General features: G+C 41.3%; 3 protein-coding genes across 3 annotated transcripts; 2 read left to right on the forward strand and 1 right to left on the reverse strand.

The window, feature by feature from the left end:
* Positions 1-4,185: 4,185 nt before the first annotated feature.
* On the reverse strand, positions 4,186-5,564 carry LOC111223471 (lens fiber membrane intrinsic protein-like). Its single transcript, XM_022747631.1, has 4 exons — positions 5,390-5,564; positions 4,587-4,736; positions 4,363-4,497; positions 4,186-4,247 (listed from the first exon to the last, which is right to left on the reverse strand). Exons 1-4 carry the CDS (start codon positions 5,562-5,564, stop codon positions 4,186-4,188), a joined length of 522 nt encoding a protein of 173 aa, XP_022603352.1.
* A 3,013-nt stretch (positions 5,565-8,577) lies between these two features.
* Positions 8,578-15,849, forward strand: ubqln4 (ubiquilin 4). The gene is made up of 11 exons (XM_022746982.1): positions 8,578-8,735; positions 10,995-11,146; positions 11,338-11,486; positions 11,600-11,862; positions 12,017-12,175; positions 12,357-12,579; positions 12,692-12,831; positions 13,402-13,485; positions 13,910-14,025; positions 14,113-14,275; positions 14,369-15,849. Exons 1-11 carry the CDS (start codon positions 8,592-8,594, stop codon positions 14,519-14,521), a joined length of 1,746 nt encoding a protein of 581 aa, XP_022602703.1. The 5' UTR covers positions 8,578-8,591; the 3' UTR covers positions 14,522-15,849.
* Positions 15,850-16,931: 1,082 nt separating this feature from the next.
* On the forward strand, positions 16,932-19,225 carry LOC111223021 (ras-related protein Rab-25-like). The gene is made up of 5 exons (XM_022746983.1): positions 16,932-17,218; positions 17,740-17,935; positions 18,127-18,320; positions 18,537-18,617; positions 18,703-19,225. The coding sequence occupies exons 1-5, from the start codon at positions 17,182-17,184 to the stop codon at positions 18,828-18,830; spliced, it is 636 nt and encodes a 211-aa protein (XP_022602704.1). The 5' UTR covers positions 16,932-17,181; the 3' UTR covers positions 18,831-19,225.
* The last annotated feature ends 446 nt before the right edge of the window (positions 19,226-19,671 follow it).

Consider the following 19,671-nt stretch of genomic DNA (forward strand, 5'->3'; position numbering starts at 1 on the left):
GGTGAAGGGGCTACAGATGGATTAGCAGTTGCTGTATATTTCTCATGAATCCGAATCTTTGCTTTCAGTGTGTTATAAGCGAAGGCAGGGAAGGATCAAGAGCAGCAAATCGACATGAGATGCACAACATGGTTTACAATGAATGACAATACACAGAAAACAATGTGAAACTGACCTCTTTGGCCTGAGGAGGCGTTCTTCAATTCTATATTTTCATTTGTGGGCAAGTTGCTAGAGTTCCTTTACAAGAGGTGAAAAAGATCAATAGACAAAACTAGTTATTAGACTGGTTTATTCTACTATGATTCAGTTCTCATTGGCAAGATGTTTGCAGAAATGTGTCCAGTGAAGTTACACAAGGTCTATACAAGATATTTCATGACCTTCCTGCTCAAGAGCAGCATCAATGTGAGAAGAATGACTTCAGTGTTTGTGAGACAAACCAGGGCCACATTCCCTAAATGCACGTTAGGACTAAGATGATAATTTTTTGTCTGTTTGCAAAGATCATCTTCTCCTTGAGATGCTGTTGACAAAGGGAGGGATAGTTACAGACTGTAACTGGTGTGTATCATGGCCTAAGTGAGTTTTTTCGTGCAGAAGAAAGTAGTGGGATCTGACCAAAGCTGGAATCATTTTGTTTTCATTGTGGAGAGACATCCTGTTGTCAGTGTTCGTTTATTTAGCTTACATTATGTTGGATCAACGGTCATCAGGTTCATTGTGAGCTTGGACCTGAATGCTATACAGGACAACGGATATGTAGAGAAAACAAAAAAAAAAAACCTCGTAAAGCATTCTCAAGTAAATGTTCATGAACAACATATGTGCCACGTTAATTATGACTATTTTTACATAAAGGTTCAGATAGGACCAATAACACCTAGAGATTCTCTGCTGAACCCACATCTGTCCCATTCAAACTGATGTTACCTTCAGCTAAACAGTTTTCTCCAACTACACAACCTCTCCTCTAAAAACACCCAGGAGTTGCAGCAGACATCCACTCACAAGTTGTGTATTTTATGTAAAATGAACCACTTCATAGTCACTGATGTGTAGACTTTATTTATGACAAGATGTGTAAATTATATTCTTTTATTCTTCCTCGTTTTCCTGTGCAATGTTTTATTATCTCTCTGTCTCACATTAGTGTTTACTTGTGCAGCACAATAAAGTCTTTCCAAAAACAACACTGTCTCATTGATAAATGATAGCTTGTGTTGTTATCTTGCATTGAAAGCAGACGATATTATCAGTGAAAAAATGTCTGTTATAGTATGCAGATTAGATGGTAGAGAAGGTGTGTGATTTTTGGGAACATTTGGGATCAGTGAGCCACAATGGGAGAGACTGGCTGCATGGTGATCGGGGAGAAGCCCCCATAGGACGTGGCTGGGTGGGATGAGGACAGTTTTTCTAAGGTCCTGCTGTGTCAGCGTAATCTTCCATCACTAAGCGCAATAACTCGGGCCGTCAGTCAGTGGAAGACCAGGCCAAAGAGTCTGCATGATCCATCATAGATATATACAGTATGCGTGTATGTGCCACATTGAACCAGTTAAGGACATACAGTATATACTAATCAAACTAAATTACTCCAGTATTATTTAGTAAAAGTTTTTGTCAGTGATTTGTGAAATTTGCTGTAGACAGCGAAGGTCTGAAGAATGGATTGTGAAAGTTGCTCAAGTTGGGTTTTCCATATTTGAACTTTTTTCTTACTTTGAAAATTTGCACTCAGCGCTTTGTATTTGGCTTTTATAGATGTGTGGTATCTTGTACGTTACTGCCGGCAGGGAATAGATGTACAGTATGTATGACACAGTGATAAAAACTTCACGTATTCATTCATAGACAGAAACGTATACAAACACATCTCAATCAGGCACACCAGTGACAGTGTCACTGATGGATTCAGCAGCCCTTATAAACTCCTTATATAGTCATATTGTGTTTGTGTGTGTGTGTGTGTGTGTGTGTGTGTGTGTGTGTGTGTTTTACATAGCTGTGCCTCTGTGTCCCACATAAACACCTGGCTGAACAGCTGCCTCCGAGAGAGACGGTGTTCTAACCTGGAGAGAGGGCACCCTCCTGTTTGAAGTGAGAGAAATTGCAGGTCTGTAAAATTAGCCATATTGAGCAGACTGCCACATATATCAACAGGTGCTGTCAGTGAAAACTACCAGGTGTTCTCACCGACAGCATGTCCAACAAACACTGTGGCTAACAGACGGGCGAGCAGACCTGTCACATGACCTTAACCTTGCATGCCTGCACCGAATCACTCACCTATGAAACTTTTTAATGGGCTTTGAGTATGTGCATTGCTCAACTTAAGTTACACTTCAACTCAAAGTACATTGGCCTGGCCAGTTTCTGTTGGTAAAAGGCAAATGAGAAACATTTACAGCAACGTTTACGACTTTCTGCTCACATTCAGTCTTAAATTTGTATTTTTCTTAGCGGTAGAGAAAAGTCTTGCAGCTGAGACGGTTTCAGTGCAAACTCACCCTTTTCACCTGTTTCATCATATTGCACATATACAGCAGAATGAGGGAGACAATGCTACTGGCTTTTCTCTGCAATGATGCCATTACTATTGTGTTTTGTTGTGTAAAGTACATGGTGTTTGAGGTAAAACAAATTGCAGTAAAAATACATGACTGGCGATTTTCTTCCCTTATTTTGGACAAAATAATATTTAAAATGTTTTGGAGATTTATTTGCAATGTGATTTTCTCAGTAAATAAAAAGACCAGTACTTTAACCCAGAAACTATTAATAATACAATCTTTTTCTATAACAATTCACAGTATCACACTCGTACAAATGACTCATTATGTTCTCATGTGCTCTTAATGCATGTGTGAAGTGATGAATGGAAATATCACCTCAGTATTTGCCCCCGTGTTTTAAAGGGACCAAGTATGGAAACTTGGATCATGGGATCTGTCCAGTGACTGTTTACATTTCTCTCATTGTTTCTGCGTCACCAAGTAGCCAAAGCATTCATTACCTCAGCAGCTACTGCTCTTTTCCTTGCAGCTGATGGTGAGGACCCGGTGCACACCAAGAAGCAGCAGGAAGCAGTTATTAAAGACAGAGGAGGATGGAACAATCAGCGGCTGGAGACCCCACCCTGGTTCCCCCGGTCCAAGAACATGATCTTGTTCTCAGGTTATGTTCTGCTGTCACACACACACACACACACACACACACACACACACACACACACACACACACACACACACACACACACACACACACAGAACCTCCTACCACTTTTCCATGTGCTGTCTGTACTTCATTGCACTGAGGGGATGTCAACAAACATGTTGTGGAAAATCATACTGGCGTCCTGGATGCTGAAAAATTTTCCCATGAACAACAACACAATAAAGAACATACTCGTCGGCCCTCGTCAGGGCCAGAGCACACAGCTTCAGGGGGAATCCTGAGAGAAACGTATGGACGGTATATCTTTAATGTATCGTTCTCTGCTGTGTAGACCAATATTTCTATATTCTCACAATATATTTCACCTACTGCTACTACAAAGCGTTTTTTTAGGGGGAACATTGCTTCAGTTATCAGTGTTTTTCTCCAATGTAAAGAATTACAGGACTGCAGCTGCAGATGAATGATCAATGTTTCTCTGTATCTTGCTGTTTTATCACATATTTAATCCTGAGTCACTCTGTAATGCCATGTCTATGTCCCCCATCAAGAAGCTCCCTGCTCTGGTGGAGTGCTTTGGTGCTGCCATCTTCTGGCGGCCTGTCAGTACAACTGCAAGAATCACACTAACGTTTGAGGACCAGTTTTATTGAATGTACCAAATTACAGAAAGATGAAAAAAAAAAGCCCTGGTAGAGGAAGTTAAATAATACCAATATCACATTACAATAATTAGACACATGATTAGTTTAATTAAGTTTCCTTTTCCTCTGTACTATCATCATGGATATTCCTAAAAAATCCACATCGCGAGAAAGTGACTTTTAGAAACCATGTTAAGCAGAACGTCAAAGGCCTCCAGGCGCAGCATCAGCCATCATCTCTTCAGCAGATCAGTCAAAACTGCCTTAGTGTATAACCTACTGCTTTTCTTCTATTCAAAGTGCCATAGTCCCCTTTTAAAAAAAAAAAAAAAAAAAAAAAAAACACACTGTTTGTCTCCCTCTAGCGTGGGCCAGTTCCTCTCCTGCATTCACACATTCTGTAGGCACATATGTAGAAAATACCTGCAACAGACAGAGGCAGTGTGTTTGGTGATGTTCACTCTGTTATATACTAACATTTCATTCATACTGCATCAACAGGACTATAGATAATCTCAGATTACATGGCCCTCCTCACCTGCAAAGAAGGTCATAAGCATGGCCACCCAGCCCAGTATGTAGGACCAGGAGAAGCGCCAGTCACCGAAGCGCCTTCCCAGGAAGTTGATTGTCACTCCAGTATAGATGGCCATACCCAGCAGAACAAAGAAAGCTGAGAGGGACAGAGGAAAGTGCTTGTCACTTCTACTGAAGCTACGTGTGATTCTGTGTGTGAATCAGGTCTAAAGAAAGACAACTCACTGGAGACAAAAAACATGATTCCTGCAGCAAAGGAGCGGTTGAACCTTTCAAAGGAGGAGAAGTGTGCAAAGGACATGATGCCAGCGATGATGCCTGCAAAGCACGACATCCCTGAGAGGATCATGAAAGCTCTGGTGGCATTCCAGTAAGCTGCAAGGAAAGAGACAGAAATCATCAATTATCAATTAATTACGTCATCTTTAAAAAAATGTATTTACAAACATTCTTGATGATTAATTGATTAATACTGACATGACATCTGTCAAGATCATTTTTACTGTCAGTCCAAAGAGTCAGTGATTTTAGGGGAATGTGATTATCTCTCCAGATATGATTCAAATTTGTAGCTCAGGCATACTAACCAGTACATTATTTTACACCATATGAGCAATTTAATTGTTTGTCCCTCCCATAATTCTAAGGAAACATTTTACTCTTGGCATTCACAAGCCAACCGTTGAATCGGAATAGAAGAACAAGATGGGACAGTAGCTACGCAGCACCAGACAGAGGCTCTCACACTTTCAAGAGAAGGCACAGCTCTTGCATCAGATGATTGTGAAATATGCAAGGACTTTGAGTGAAATGGTGGGCAGAGGTCCAAAGTCTTGTCAAGATTGTCAAGCCTGAGCCTCTGCAGTTATACAACTACAGTGCAAGGTCATGGGTAAAATAAAGCTACCCACTCCCTTGACAGAAACACAACCCTGCATGTGCTTTTGATTCGTCTTAATTGTTATCTTGGTCGTCCCATGGGAATAAAAAAACAAAAACAAACAAACAAACAAACAAAAAACTCTTACCTATGCTGTCAGTCTGCATGTAACACTTGTTGGACATGCAGTACCTCCACAGACCCTGGTGGGCATAGTTTCCAGAGAGACGGTACTGCATCCAGTAGTCAGTTGCAGTGGAGACCACCAATAGGATATTACCCACGATAGCACAGAACAGGCCCCCTCCCATGAAGCTGTACATCTTGAGCTGAGATAATGGGGCCGCTGCAGAGCAACTGTGGGAGAAGTAATAACATTTAGATGTGCTACTGATATTGTAAAATCATCGTTCGCTATTGATGCACTACATACACATGTGCACACACACAGACTTACACGTGTGGAGAAAAATTTAACACATTGTCTCAAGATCTGCAACTAAAGAAATTAAACATATAACAGCTTAAACACACTGTATGAATTAAGATAAATTCCTATTGTTGCATTGTGCATGTGCAATGATATAACCTTAGGTATCTTAGAAAATGCAACAATATTCATACATGTTCTGCCAAAACTTCACAGGGGATCTGGAAAAATGGCGATGTTGTAGTTAATCTCGTCAACAAATTAAATATTTGGGGCTCTGTTTGGTGCCAGCCAATCAGAAAGCCACTCCACTAAAAGGAAAACCAGCAAAACATGAAACAAACATTGAAACTGCAAATATTACTCTGTATATGAACATGTATGAAATACATTTAAACTGTTTTAACCCCCTGATTTACTCTAAAATTAAAAAATGAAGCAGAGTGGATTTCCTCAAACTATTTATCAAACATATTTACCTCTTCTTTAGTGGAAACATCACTATTAGTTGAACGAGTGTAAAGCAAAACCACAGTACACGCTATTCTTTATGAAGATGCAGTTAGTTGTGGTCCCCCCTCCAGATCCACACCAGTGTTTGTTCAGCAGTAATGAGGTTTTATCTGATTCTGCCAGCCTCTATCCAATCACAGTCATCATAAATGTAAATGTCCCGCTCTCACATCCGCACACAAAAACCAGCCTGAAATATGAACCCTTACCTTGTTTCTGGAAATGCACCCTCTCTACTGCCCACCTTCCAGAGGTAAAGATAGAGACGGGTGGAGGGGAAAAGAGAGAGAGCTGTTGCTCACTTGATTGGAAAGAGAGAGAGTCATAGACAATACTACAACCAAAAAGTTGCCCCCTCGTTTTTTTCTGTCGATGAAAGCAAAATCCTTTGCAGCCATCAGTCTCCCTGTGTGGAACTTGAATGAGACACTACAGGGGCCGCAGTTCATGTGACCCTGTACATTTGAGTGTGTGTGTGAGTGTGTGTGTGGGGCCTTGGAAAAGGGGTGGTGGTCCATGTTTCTTTTTTTTGGGTTTTGTTTGTTTGTAAATGGTGTGCTCTAGAACTGGGGATATGCAAAGGTATGCAGGACTGTCTGCGTCAAAGCAACATGCTGAAACAGACACTTTTCTTTCAGGGCTGTCATGACTGTGGAGGCATGGAGGGACACATATAGAGGGAGCGCTCTATACAGGCAGTATCTCTTTCTCCCTCCTATAGGACTGTCTTAGCTAAAATCCACTATCTTTTTCTGTTTTTATATTGTGAGGTCTGCATTACAGACTAGATTGGGATAAATGTTTAGAAATAGAACATTTTATGAAACTAATGTAACTCAGAGAAACACATGCAAAAAATACAGATGCATGCTTGCGCTCTCTCTTGATCTCTTTAACACACATAATCTTACAAAAAGTAAAAAAAAGGGTATTCAATAGACAAAATATTTATTTAGTGGCCAAAAATTAAAGACAGTCACCACAGTTTAAATTGAACTATACTCTTGTAACGACAGAAGTCAGGGAGTAGGAGTAATTCCTGCTGGACATTCTGTTTGTTGGCATGTGTTTGGTGTACGCATGAGGATAAATGAGGGGATGTTTGAGTCCCTTAGTCTGTGGTAAGATAAATGAATGAGAAATGGCTGTAGGCTGTATGGCCCAAAGTTTAGAGAACTGACCCCTACTGAAGTGACTGAAATGAGCAAGATAAAAGGTAAGAGAGCACAATGTTAGGCTAAGCATGTCCATAAACAACTGCTGGTGGCACCTCTGGCCCAAGCTAGAGGCAACAGAGGAGTCGAGTGCCTCTGGATGACTCCTGAACAGGTCAACATCGGTCAGACAGGCTGAATTAACATGATTATTTCCACATTCTCACTGTGTTATAGTATTTAGTGTCTAATATTTCCCCCAAGACTCTGGCCAGTTGCAGGTTTGATCTGTTTGCGAACTGCCCCTAAACTCTATTGTGAAACCCTCGTCAGAATTGTCTCTTCAGATTCAGCCACAGATGGAAATAAATGATTGACAGTGGCAATTAATCAAATGCACTCCAGTTGATTTTTTTTCTACCTTTAAGTTCCTGGACAAATCAGATAATTAATTGATTAATCAAGCTTGACAACATGCATGTTACAGCAAACCTTAGCTTGAATATGAAGCATGCTGTATTTTCAATTAGCCCTGACATTTATTTCATTTTTGCACAGTAAAAGTTTTCTGCTATTCTAGTACTTTTCTGTGGGGTTGCAAATAATAATTCTTTTCATTTCCTATTTTTTTTTTTTTTGATGAATCAATTAATCATGAATATTAAATGTCAGAAAGGTGATGTCTTCAAATGTCATGTTTTGTCTGACTGACAACCAAAGTCAAAAACCTAAAGACATTCAGTTTACAATGATTAAAAAAAAGGGAAACGCATCAAATCCTTATATCTGAGAAACAGGAAACTAAATGTTTAGCAATTTTACTTGTCAAATAACTTAAACAATTCATTGATTAACAGAATTGTTGTTGATTAAGTTGTCGATTAAGTGACTAATTATTTTTTTCACTACCTCACATGTTCACAACATTTTCATATAGTCTGCTTATTGTTGGGTAGAATAAATATTCAAACAACTTTACTGACCATCTGTAAAGTGAAACCAACTACTGTTTCCATTTGAGTAACAAAACCACAACTTTTAGACACATGATCAGCAGGCCACCTCTTCTACAGACAACAACCAAAACCTGTATCAGTGCTGCAAATTTCAGGGGATGAATTTATTTCAGTGCTATACTTGAGGTTACCAGGCATACATGTGAACCTGTGTGAGATTCGTTCTGGAAAAAGGTTTGACCTCTTATGACCCGGAAGCTGACGCCAGACCCGAGCTGTTCCATTGGTGGAGTAAAGATGGCTGACCAAGGCGCCGCAGATCCTGGTAATAACAACAATAATAAACCTGAAGCCTCGGAGGGAACTATTATTAAGGTCACAGTGAAAACCCCTAAAGACAAAGAAGAAATCGCCATCGCAGAAGATGCCTCTGTCACTCAGGTTTGTTGATTTAGCAGGCACGGAGCTTTCTGGTGCGTGCTCTAACGTCATGCCCCTGCCCACAACTTCAGCTAGGAAGCTAGTTAGCCATGTTAGCATTTGTCGTCACTCTTACCGGCTAACCGAGAGTGTGTGAAATTAAAGAGGTTATGTGTAGTGAAAGTAATACTGCTTAGGTTAACAATTGTTCGGCGTTATTAGCGTCGTTAACACCCAATAGAGAGATATAACTACGTGATTATTTGAGATGGCTAACCGGCTAGCCGGCTAAAGGCTAACATCTAGCTAGTTATCGTTAGCTAAGGCAACGTTAGCTAACTATGTAGCCAAACAAGTGTCAGCTGACGGGCTGCGCTGTAGCTGTGCCTCGGCGATAATGGCCTGTTAGAACCAAAGAAGTGGTTTTGGGTGGGTGATGTGCCGTGTCGCTTTCATTTCCCATCTCAGCTCAGCAGATTTAAAAGATACCATAGCTCGCTTTCACTCTAGAACATTCTCCCTGCTGCCACTGAGTCATTCAGCTTTCCTGGGAATATACAGCACTCTCAGAGCTGCTGTTTGCTTGGAGACGTGTTACAATGAGAGCATAGTGCAATCGTGGAGGCAGAATGAAATCATAGTTTCTGTAACATAGTATGCCGTGTAGTCAAGCTTCTGTCATTACCGTCTGATCCTCAGTAGCCATTTTTGTTTAATGGTATGTGTGTCATGGTTCAGTGTTCAAACATTGGACTTGTGTCTCTGATTTCTAAGCATGTGTCTCCTCCTTAACTACACATGGCTTTATATGTGATGTGCAGAATCAGAACATTCTGCAGTCTTTGAGGTGAATGTTTTATATACACTCTGCTGGCAGTTTAGTAGATACACCTAGCTAAAACTAATACAGTCTAATACAACAGCCCTCCAATAGCTTCAATAAACCCTCCCTTCATGAAGGCAATAATATTCACTTTGTGTTGAAACTGTTTTAGAAAGGCGTTGATTCAACTTTATGGCCATTTTGGAGGCTATAGTTTGTGGTGCTGTTGAATTGTAATGTGTTATACTGACGGGTGTTTCTATTATTTTTTCCCACTGCATTTATATCACTGAGGAAAGGCTCAATAACAGACACACCCCTCTGTATAATTCAGTACAGTCCAGCAGCATCACAGACCGCATCCACCAAAGCGATCAAACAGTTGAAGTAACGCCTCTAAAAGAGTTTCAATAAAAACTGAATACTATAACCGTCATGAAGGTACGATGTGTTGCAGGACTGTTGTATTAGACTCTGTCAGTTTTAGCCAGGTGTTCCAGCACACACTGATATGAAATTGTTATGGGGAAAAAGCATACAGAAAATACAAACTGTCGAAGTAAACACCAACAAATGAATTAAAAAAATAAATAAAAAAATCTGAACAAAAATAAGAATCTATGTGAGATTAATCAGTTTTTGTTTTAGTGATTTGTTTTTGTTTTTGTTTTTTTTTTTTAGAAGAAATTATACTTCTTTATCTATCTTGTGTAGCATATTTCTGGCAGAAGAAGCTCTATAGAGTTTAGTTCTCATATAGTGGATGACCTGTGCATGTAAATAACACTAATGTTACTTGCATCATTAAGTTACGCATGACATGGATCAGTCTGTTCTGTTTCATATGTCTCAGTTGATTAATTCATTTATTTAACTTGCTGCTACTTGCCCATTTTTAATGGTGTGCATGTGCAGATTGTATGTATTTATTGTACTTTCTTTAAAAGAAGCCAAAGACAAATTTCCACTGAGGTGGAAAATAAAGTCAATCAATCAATAATAAAAGTCTTATTCTGTCAATTGTATTGCTAACTGTTCCTGCGTGCAAATAGCAGCACTACAAGTGGTTATTGGGGCTCAGTGTTAAAATGAGTGAAATGTATTATTAACAGTGAAAATTAAAGATGGAATGGTACTGCAGGCTCCTTCAGGATGAGACCATTCTCTTTGTGAATTATGGTTCATACAGTAGTCAGACAGTAACAGTGATTTGGTAGATTTCGAGACCACTGATAATAGGATAAGTACAGAGGACTTTCTCGGAAATTGGATCTTTAAGGCTTGAAGGTTGCAACAGAACAGAAACAGATTAGAGCAGCACTACTGAAGTGTAACCATGTCATTCTAATTAATACCCTTTTCCTTTCCAGTTTCTTCCTCACCTTTTTCCCCTCTCTTGATTTCCCATTTTCTGTCTAATAGCTAATTTTTGTTTTTTATTTTTTGTTCTCTTACAGTTCAAAGAAGAAATCTCGAGGCGGTTCAAAGCCAAACAGGACCAGTTGGTTCTGATTTTTGCAGGGAAGATCTTGAAGGATGGCGACAGCCTCAGCCAACATGGCATCAAGGATGGCCTGACAGTTCACCTAGTCATAAAGACAGCTCACAAGTAATTACTAAACAAAACTTGTTGGTTCTACTGAACATTTTTTATCTGACCTATACAATTCATTAGCCTTGCAATGTAATCTTGGTGTGGAATTCAGTGAACTGCATTTGTAGTTGCATTTATGTTTAACTTCCAACCAAACTATTGGCTTGCATATGTTCTGAATTTCTCCCTACAAATTACTTTTGCAGGGCAGGAGATGGTGGTAGCACCTCAGCCTCTAGCTCAACCTCCACTCAAGCAGGCAGTACATCCACCTCTAGTCCAGGCGCCAACCCCTCCTCCACAGCAGGCTCTACTGGCTCCGCCCCACCACCCACACAAACGCCCAACATACTGAGTGAGTCCATCTGTGTGTAACTATTTTACATTCAATTACCCTTTATCAGTTCAGCACCACAAAGATGTGTTTAATTGCGTTTAATCATCACCCACCCATCTGGCCTCCCTCAGCTGGCTTTGGTGACCTGGCCGGTCTGGCTGGACTGGGCATGGGCTCAGCTAACTTCATGGAACTGCAGCAGCAGATGCAGAGGCAGCTCATGTCCAACCCAGAGATGCTTTCTCAGATCATGGAGAACCCGCTGGTGCAGAACATGATGTCCAACCCAGACCTGATGAGGCAGATGATCATGGCCAACCCTCAGATGCAACAGCTGATGGAGCGCAACCCTGAGATCTCCCACATGCTCAACAACCCTGAGCTCATGAGACAGGTGAAGGAAATATTGAGGGCTGAATGGCACTTATATTGTTAGCACAGACCTGATAACAGTAGGTTACGACCCAATGAGCCATTGGGTCTTTTTATTCAGCATTTTGCTAGCTCTGTTTTGAAAACCTCCTCTCCCCTTTTATCTCACCTCCCAGACTATGGAGTTGGCCAGGAACCCGGCCATGATGCAGGAAATGATGCGGAACCAGGACCGGGCTTTGAGCAACTTGGAGAGCATCCCGGGAGGTTACAATGCCTTGCGAAGGATGTACACAGACATCCAGGAACCCATGTTCAGTGCTGCCAGGGAACAGGTAGCTGGGAGGAATGTTTACTGATCAAATCTTTCATTGTGTGCACTATATTGAAACCTTTTTAGGATTTGTTTTCACACATTCTGTAACCTTTTGTGATTATTTTATTGTTAAGTGGCTAACTACATTATGTTTTTATGACTGTTTTGTTTTTAAATGTGTCTGATCTCTTTCCCTGTAGTTTGGTAGCAACCCGTTCTCAGCTCTAGGTGGCAGCTCTGAGTCTGGTGCCCAGCCTTCACGGACAGAGAACCGAGAGCCCCTGCCCAATCCGTGGGGCCCACCAAATTCTTCTAATCCCTCTGAGAGTGGAGGGGGCACCACAGGAAGCACTAGCACCACTGGGGGCACCAACCCTAGTGTGTCCAACCCTCTGGGCATCAATCCTGGCAGTCTGGGCAATGGTAAGACGGAGCAGGCTGTGATTCTCAATACATCTGTTGTGTACTTGAAAGATAATCAGTTACTTTATTTACTATACACATTCACATCAACTGACATTTCTGTGTGTTGCAGGCATGTTCAACAGCCCGGGCATGCAGAGTCTACTGCAGCAGATCTCAGAAAACCCCCAGCTGATGCAGAACATGCTGTCTGCTCCCTACATGCGCAGTATGATGCAGTCACTGGCTCAAAACCCAGAGTTGGCCTCCCAGGTAGGGAGTGGAAAGATGAATGTACACACACATTCACACAGCCACCACCGCAGAGGAAACGCACCGATAGTCATATTACAAACCCTGAAATTCTAGATTAAAATCTGGTCATAGAACTCTTTGTTATTCAGATTGCCTACCACATGTGGATTTGATTGTTTGTATTGAACTCCTCAGTTTGTAATGAATTGTAAATAGAGGGATCTGGCTAGGCCTGTTGTGCATTAGACTGATAAGCCCACAGAGAACAGAGCGGATTGTCTGTTAAGCTCGCTTGCATTTGCAGCAAACTGTAAGAAAGAGTAAATAACATGGCTCTGACTTATTTGCTTTTAATAAACAATGCGGACTGTATGGTAAACCAGAAGAAGTTTACGGTGGCGTTCTGCACAAGCAGAAAGAAAGAAAGGGATTCTCCAGAACTTTTATTTCTGCCATTCAACATTTGTTTGAAATTTTCCTAATTGTGCTATAACTCGTATCATTTAAATATCAGCTGTAGTGAGTAAGAAGCATAGCCTGATGTGGAATGGCAAATTACCCTGACCGATCTTTCTCTCTCTCTACCAGGTTTTGATGAATAATCCCTTGTTTGCTGGAAACCCACAGCTGCAGGAACAGTTCAGAGCTCAGCTGCCCATCTTTCTGCAGCAGGTACCGCACACATTTCAGTCCAATATCTCAGGCTTTAGTATTGATCTTAAGATCCTTTTAAAAGGGCACAAAAATAGTCCTGGTACCATAACAAAGGATGGCACTGATTGGCCAATAGGGGGCAATCTATCGTAAGAAGCCATAATCCTGGTGACGTGAAATAGATATGTATCTGTACATGCTGAGCATTTTTGTCTCAAGGATTGTAGATATCTAACATAAAGGTTTTGTTACCAGTTCAGATATTTTAGATAAACCTCTGGTCATTTTCTCAAAAACTCCAGGTCAGAATGTCAGACATTTGGCAACTACGGGCTTTAATTGTGCTTTTACTTTTTTGCTTTTTTTTAAACTAAGATGCTTTAGTTGGACGATGAATTGATCAATTGCTTGATTCTTTGTTACTTTCCCTGTTTGGTTGCAGATGCAGAACCCAGAAGCCCTGTCAGTTATGACCAACCCCCGGGCCATGCAGGCTCTAATGCAGATCCAACAGGGCCTACAGACACTGCAGACAGAAGCACCGGGCCTCATGCCCAGGTATGTGCACACAGACAGATTCACACATGTTGCATTTTTTAAAAGTGATATTTTTTTCAACTCTTTTGGTTTTTCTTTTGGCCCTAGTTTGATGTCAGGTGGAATTCCTGGCATACCAACAGGAGGGGGCATGCCCACAGAGAACCCGGCCTCTTCACCCAGCAGTGCAGGAACGAACACCGCCCAGCAGCAGCTGATGCAACAGATGCTCCAGATGTTTGCTGGAGGAAGTGGAGGAGGAAGTGCAACGGTACACACCTGCACACATGCTATGGAATTGCATCCTTCACACCTCTATGATGATTTTTATTTTTAAAATCTTCTGTTAATGTTCCCCCTGTAGACCCAGACCCCAGAGGTGCGGTTCCAGTCCCAGCTGGACCAGCTGAACGCGATGGGCTTCATCAACCGCGAGGCCAACCTGCAGGCCCTCATCGCTACTGGAGGAGACATCAACGCCGCTATCGAGAGACTGCTGGGCTCACAGCCCTCGTAAAGACATACAGTGCATACTGACACACAGACACGTGCATACACACATACCTAACTCATACACACACCCAGCATCTACAGAGAACCAAGAGAAATTAAAGTGTATGGTCCCAAACTTTACAGAATAAACTCGGGCAGGATCTGTAAGACCCTCATTCTACATCTGTTCTCAGATCATTCCCTAGTCCCCATACTTTCTCTTTTTGGCGTCATCCACTCAGATCTCTGTCCCAGAGTGCTGCTGTAGAGCCGGACTGAACCACTCTCACCTTGAGGGGTGTTCTGGTGCAGAGAGAAGGGGCGAAAACCTCTCCTGAAAAGGGATTCCCAACCATTTCTTCATTCATTGTTTTCTTCACATAAAACTGGAGTGGAGTGTCACAAACAGACATTTACACAACACAGATTAAACCCACATGATGTGATTGGCTGTTGGCTCTGTTTCATACATGGCCATCATGAGACAGTTTGTTAGCATTTAACTCACAAATCAGTACATGAAGATCTTCTGGTATACAGACAGAACATCCTGTCCATACAGGAATTCAATCTCATTCCTCCCTCTTTCCCTGTTCTCCAGATTTTACATAAATAGCTGTTTTTGCCCAACAATTTTCACTATTTATTGCAAACGCTTCAGAAAATGACGCCCTCCACACTTCCCTAAACTTGTAATTTGTCATTCCAGATAAAAGTGCCCACTCTCGGGTTCACAGTGTCTTTTCCTTCTGAGGCACCACTGCTGTGCCTTCTGTCCTCCCCTGCCCTATAAGAGCATTGTCAGCAAATTACACCCTCACTCGGCGGGTTAATTAGAAACCACCAATGAATTCCACACAGCATCATCCAGAACTGTAACCATAATCAAATATCACATTGCAGCAGCTCTGAAGCAGAGGACACTGTTAGAATGAATATGAATGAAACAAACAAGCTTTCTTTCATTTTAATCTGATTCTTTATTTTATTTTATTTTTCTTTTTTTTTTTCGAGGTGCAGTTAGTACCTAGAGATAATTATGATTTGTCTCGCATAAAATAAATGTGGAAATCATGTGAGTTAAAAAAAATAAATGAGTAAATAATGGAAAGGCTTTACAACCAATTCTGATATGGTGGCACCATACGTTTCTAAAATCAAGTTCTAGGTTGTCTTATTCTTTTTCCTTTTGAAAATCTCAGCATTGTAGTTGTGGTAACCTTGGCAACTGCTTTGATAGCTTTGCTTTGTCTGTTGACCTCAGCTGAAAAGAAAACCCATCTCCCAATTGAACATGTTGGAACTAACTTTTAACAGTACTGTACTAAAAAAATAAAACATGGTCAAAAACAGTCTCCGCCCTGTGTCGGTTGATTATGGCCTTTTGATTTTCTGGCATTTAAATTCCTGTACAACCCTTAGATTCTTGCTCTGTTTTTGTTTGTTGTTAGATTATAAAAATGTTGCAGTTTGAAATGCAGTATGTAAGTGATCTGTCTTTGGGGAACAAATGGTCACATTGAAAGGTGTGTTAAACACAGCTTGTGTGGAACAATTATTGGTAACACTTTATTTAGCAGATACCTTATTTCCCAATAATTTCATAGAGAGGAACTGAAAGGTTTCCCTAAATTCATAGGCATGATGTAAATTGGAAAAATAATTGTAAGTAACTTGAACGTGAAAAAAGGTAAAATTTATCAACAGGGAAAATTAACACATTTTTCAAATTTCCAATAATAAATGACCAATAAATGACTATTTTTTTTTCCTTCTTTTAAGGCAATTACTCTGGAAATCACCCGAACCCACACAGCCATCAGAGCTCAGACACCTACCTCTGAATACTGGCTCTGTCTTCCCTGGAGTTTATCAAATTACATAGTTCATTCCAGTTAATGTCCGATAAATTACAAGGTAATTATGAACCTGTAAAGTAAAGCGTTACCCAATAATGTATCAGACGAGGCTACAAGTGTTAATGATGCAGTATTTTAAGATCTCTGATGTTAAATTCTTCAGTGGTATCATGAGAGCCTGTGAATGATGTTGTTTGTAACTGTATTTATGTATCTATTTTTGGGCTGTGCTTCACAGCAGCATTAAAACCACGTCCAATCAAAGTAAGACTAGAACATTAGGTCAAATCACGGTCTCCACCCTCATCCCTGTAGTCATCAGACAACAGTGACAAGGTGGCGACATGTCCCGACACACTCATCCACCTATTAGGTCAGGTTTACTGTCATACAAATGAACAGAGTCATTTGAGTGAAATGAGAGCATAGAGGAGGGTGGAGTCTGTTCCTGATGACTACCTGCGAGTGGTTCTACCTGTTCCACCTGCTCTCCTCCCTCCGGCCAGCCCTCCCTCAGGCGTCAGCTGATGAGGGATCGGCAGGACACAGTACTCCTGCCTGTCTGTCTGTCCTCAATCAGGAGCTACCCCTATGCACAGATAAGGAAGGAAGTGGGTAGGTACAGCTGAACCTGTTCTCTTTTCCTCATCCATTTTCACCTTTACACTCTCTCTCTCCAGTGTGGAGAGAGAGAAAGAGGAGTGAGGCTGTATTTGTTTTTCTGTCTGTTTTGTTTTTGCTCTTCTCCACTTTGGGACCCAATATTGAAAGTGGCTTCAGGATATTTACTGAGGGGAAACAGGCGCCTGTCAACACTGAACGCAACATGGGGTCTGATGACTCGTACAATTTTGTCTTTAAAGGTGAGTCGTATTTACTTGAGCTGTGATTGTGTAGGAGGAGATAAAGTAGTGTGTAAAGTTGTATATCCATAGATGTTTAAGCTGTCAGGTGCAGCTCTGCCTGTAGCTGCCTGCCTGTAATTTCCGATGCATGAGAAGGAAACAAGGAAGTGATAGCTTTCTGTCTATTTGGCTCTAAACCCTTTGACCTTTGACCTATTGGAGAAACACATGGTCTCACATTTCCTGCCTCAGTTAGAAACTTTTAGTGTGGGTTGTATGTTTATTTTCTTTGATTAAAATAAACTGCCTATAAATTTCCATTCCATTCATTCCAAAGTAAAGTCAACCAAAGGGTAGATCTGCCACGTGTATGTGATGTCATGGTGTCTGGAGTCTGGTGAGGGTGACAGAAAGTCTGCACGTGATACATCAGATGAAGCGTATCTGATTCGTTACAGAAACCTATCGTTTTGACCAGCGAACACTTATAATTCTGTCATTAATGTGTCATAAAAACTCTGGATCTCTGGCCTGTTTAGTGGTTTTGATAGGGGAGTCTGGGGTCGGAAAAAGCAACCTCCTGTCTCGGTTCACCAAGAATGAGTTCAGTCACGACAGTCGTACAACCATCGGTGTGGAGTTCAGCACGCGGACCATTCAGCTGGACAACTTCACCATCAAAGCTCAAATCTGGGACACAGCCGGGCTGGAGCGCTACAGGGCTATCACCTCAGCGTGGGTATACACACACACACACACACACACACAAATAGAAATGAGTAATATACACATAATAAAGAGGTAAGAATAATCACGTGCCAGTTTAAGTAACACCCACATCACACATTTTTCAATAATAACAGCTCACTGTGAAAATACAAGCTCCAGCTCATGTGTGTTCGGTCTCTCTCACCTGGTGGATTCAGGTATTACAGGGGAGCAGTTGGAGCATTGTTGGTCTATGACATTAGCAAGCACTTGACCTATGAGAGCGCAGAGCGCTGGCTGAAAGAGCTGTATGACCATGCAGACCCTCACATCGTGGTCATGCTGGTTGGAAATAAGAGAGACCTGGAGACCCTCAGGACCGTGCCCTCAGAGGAAGCCAAGGACTTCGCAGGTCAGTTCAGTGATATTATCCCTGTTTTTGAATGTTGCTGAGTCATGATGTCCCTTTATATGACTGAGTTTTTATAAAAGCATATCTGCACATTCTTTTACCAATTTCTCTGACAAGGAAAAGTATGTTTAATGCTCAGTACTGTAAAGTTTGCTCCTTGAAAATGCCAGTTTTTGATCTTTGCTTTGTTTGCTCCTGACCTTTGGCCCAATCCAGACAAGAAAGGTCTTATGTTTATGGAAACATCAGCTTTGGACTCCACCAATGTCGAAGTCGCTTTCCATGAAGTCCTCACTGGTAAGAGGGGGCTCAGTAACTTTGTCAAAACACACATCCTCAGTTTTCTTTCACTTACCTACTGATGTGTCTCCATTATTTCCAGCGATCCATAAGAAGGTGGCCAGCAGAGAGGTGACCCGGGGCTCCATTAGTGCTGTAACTATATCCAACCCCCTCGGACCGACCAGTGAGGCACAAGAGGAGCGCAGAGGCTGCTGCAGCAGCTCCTAACAGACCGCAGCCCCCGTGAACACCTGCTCTGTCCACGCCAAAGCAACATCACGGTCGACTGTCGTTCACACTTTTAAGCCTGACATCTGTCACACATGATTTGAAGAGCGAGGTACCTGCTTGACCCTTGAGGAGTCAATGTTCAAACCTCCATATATATATAAAAGCTGTATATAACAGTTTATAACTCCAAAACAGTAGATTCAGAGAAAATCCATATTTGTGTCTTTATACACTGTATTTCTTGTGGTGGCTAATTGGTACTTCTACTATAGATAGTTGTGCAGTTTATTTTCTTATCTCTCTGTTTCATGTTTTTAAACAGGAGTTGTAAAGTTGTATTGCTTTTATACAGGAATGCACTGGGATTGACTTGGAATAAATTATTTATGATAGTCTGTCTGCATGTAATTACCACCCAGAAACATGAATATGTTATCTGCATTAGACAGATAATCTGAACTCGATCAGGGAATAGGAGAGAGGGATGATGCGAAATCAGAGTCATACAGTATACAGCAGTGGTGCTCTGAATCTAAGCGGTCATGAGATGATTACTGAGGGGGGGGGAGTACAGTTCTGCTGCATAACTTTAGAGATTTACTGTGTGGTTTATGTCCCACGACCTCCAAAAATTATTCAAATGAAACTGTCTGAAAACAGAAAATTAATTTTTGATCAAACTTCTAACAGATCAGAGTCGTGCATGCTGTGGGGGAGTTTCTAGTCGACACTGCTTCATATTAAAATCCCCCTCCACTCAGACCTTCACTGTGCAGAGTATGTGCCCTGTTTTACAGTACAGGGCTGTTTTCTCATTAATTCGTTGAGGGTGGGACTT

This window comes from Seriola dumerili, unplaced genomic scaffold, assembly GCF_002260705.1.
Source record: "Seriola dumerili isolate Sdu_G_001 unplaced genomic scaffold, Sdu_1.0 BDQW01000110.1, whole genome shotgun sequence".
Classification (NCBI taxonomy): Eukaryota; Metazoa; Chordata; class Actinopteri; order Carangiformes; family Carangidae; genus Seriola; species Seriola dumerili.

Coding starts and splice junctions, on each gene's coding strand:
- ubqln4 (XM_022746982.1), top strand. CDS start 8,592: ATGGCTGACCAAGGCGCCGCAGATCCTGGTAATAACAACAATAATAAA. Junction 12,176..12,356: donor TCAGTGCTGCCAGGGAACAG/GTAGCTGGGAGG, acceptor CTTTCCCTGTAG/TTTGGTAGCAACCCGTTCTC. Junction 12,580..12,691: donor TCCTGGCAGTCTGGGCAATG/GTAAGACGGAGC, acceptor TGTGTGTTGCAG/GCATGTTCAACAGCCCGGGC.
- LOC111223471 (XM_022747631.1), bottom strand. CDS start 5,564: ATGTACAGCTTCATGGGAGGGGGCCTGTTCTGTGCTATCGTGGGTAAT. Junction 4,737..5,389: donor CATGCAGACTGACAGCATAG/GTAAGAGTTTTT, acceptor CTTTCCTTGCAG/CTTACTGGAATGCCACCAGA. Junction 4,248..4,362: donor GCTTATGACCTTCTTTGCAG/GTGAGGAGGGCC, acceptor TGTCTGTTGCAG/GTATTTTCTACATATGTGCC.
- LOC111223021 (XM_022746983.1), top strand. CDS start 17,182: ATGGGGTCTGATGACTCGTACAATTTTGTCTTTAAAG. Junction 18,321..18,536: donor GGAAGCCAAGGACTTCGCAG/GTCAGTTCAGTG, acceptor GGCCCAATCCAG/ACAAGAAAGGTCTTATGTTT. Junction 18,618..18,702: donor TTTCCATGAAGTCCTCACTG/GTAAGAGGGGGC, acceptor CATTATTTCCAG/CGATCCATAAGAAGGTGGCC.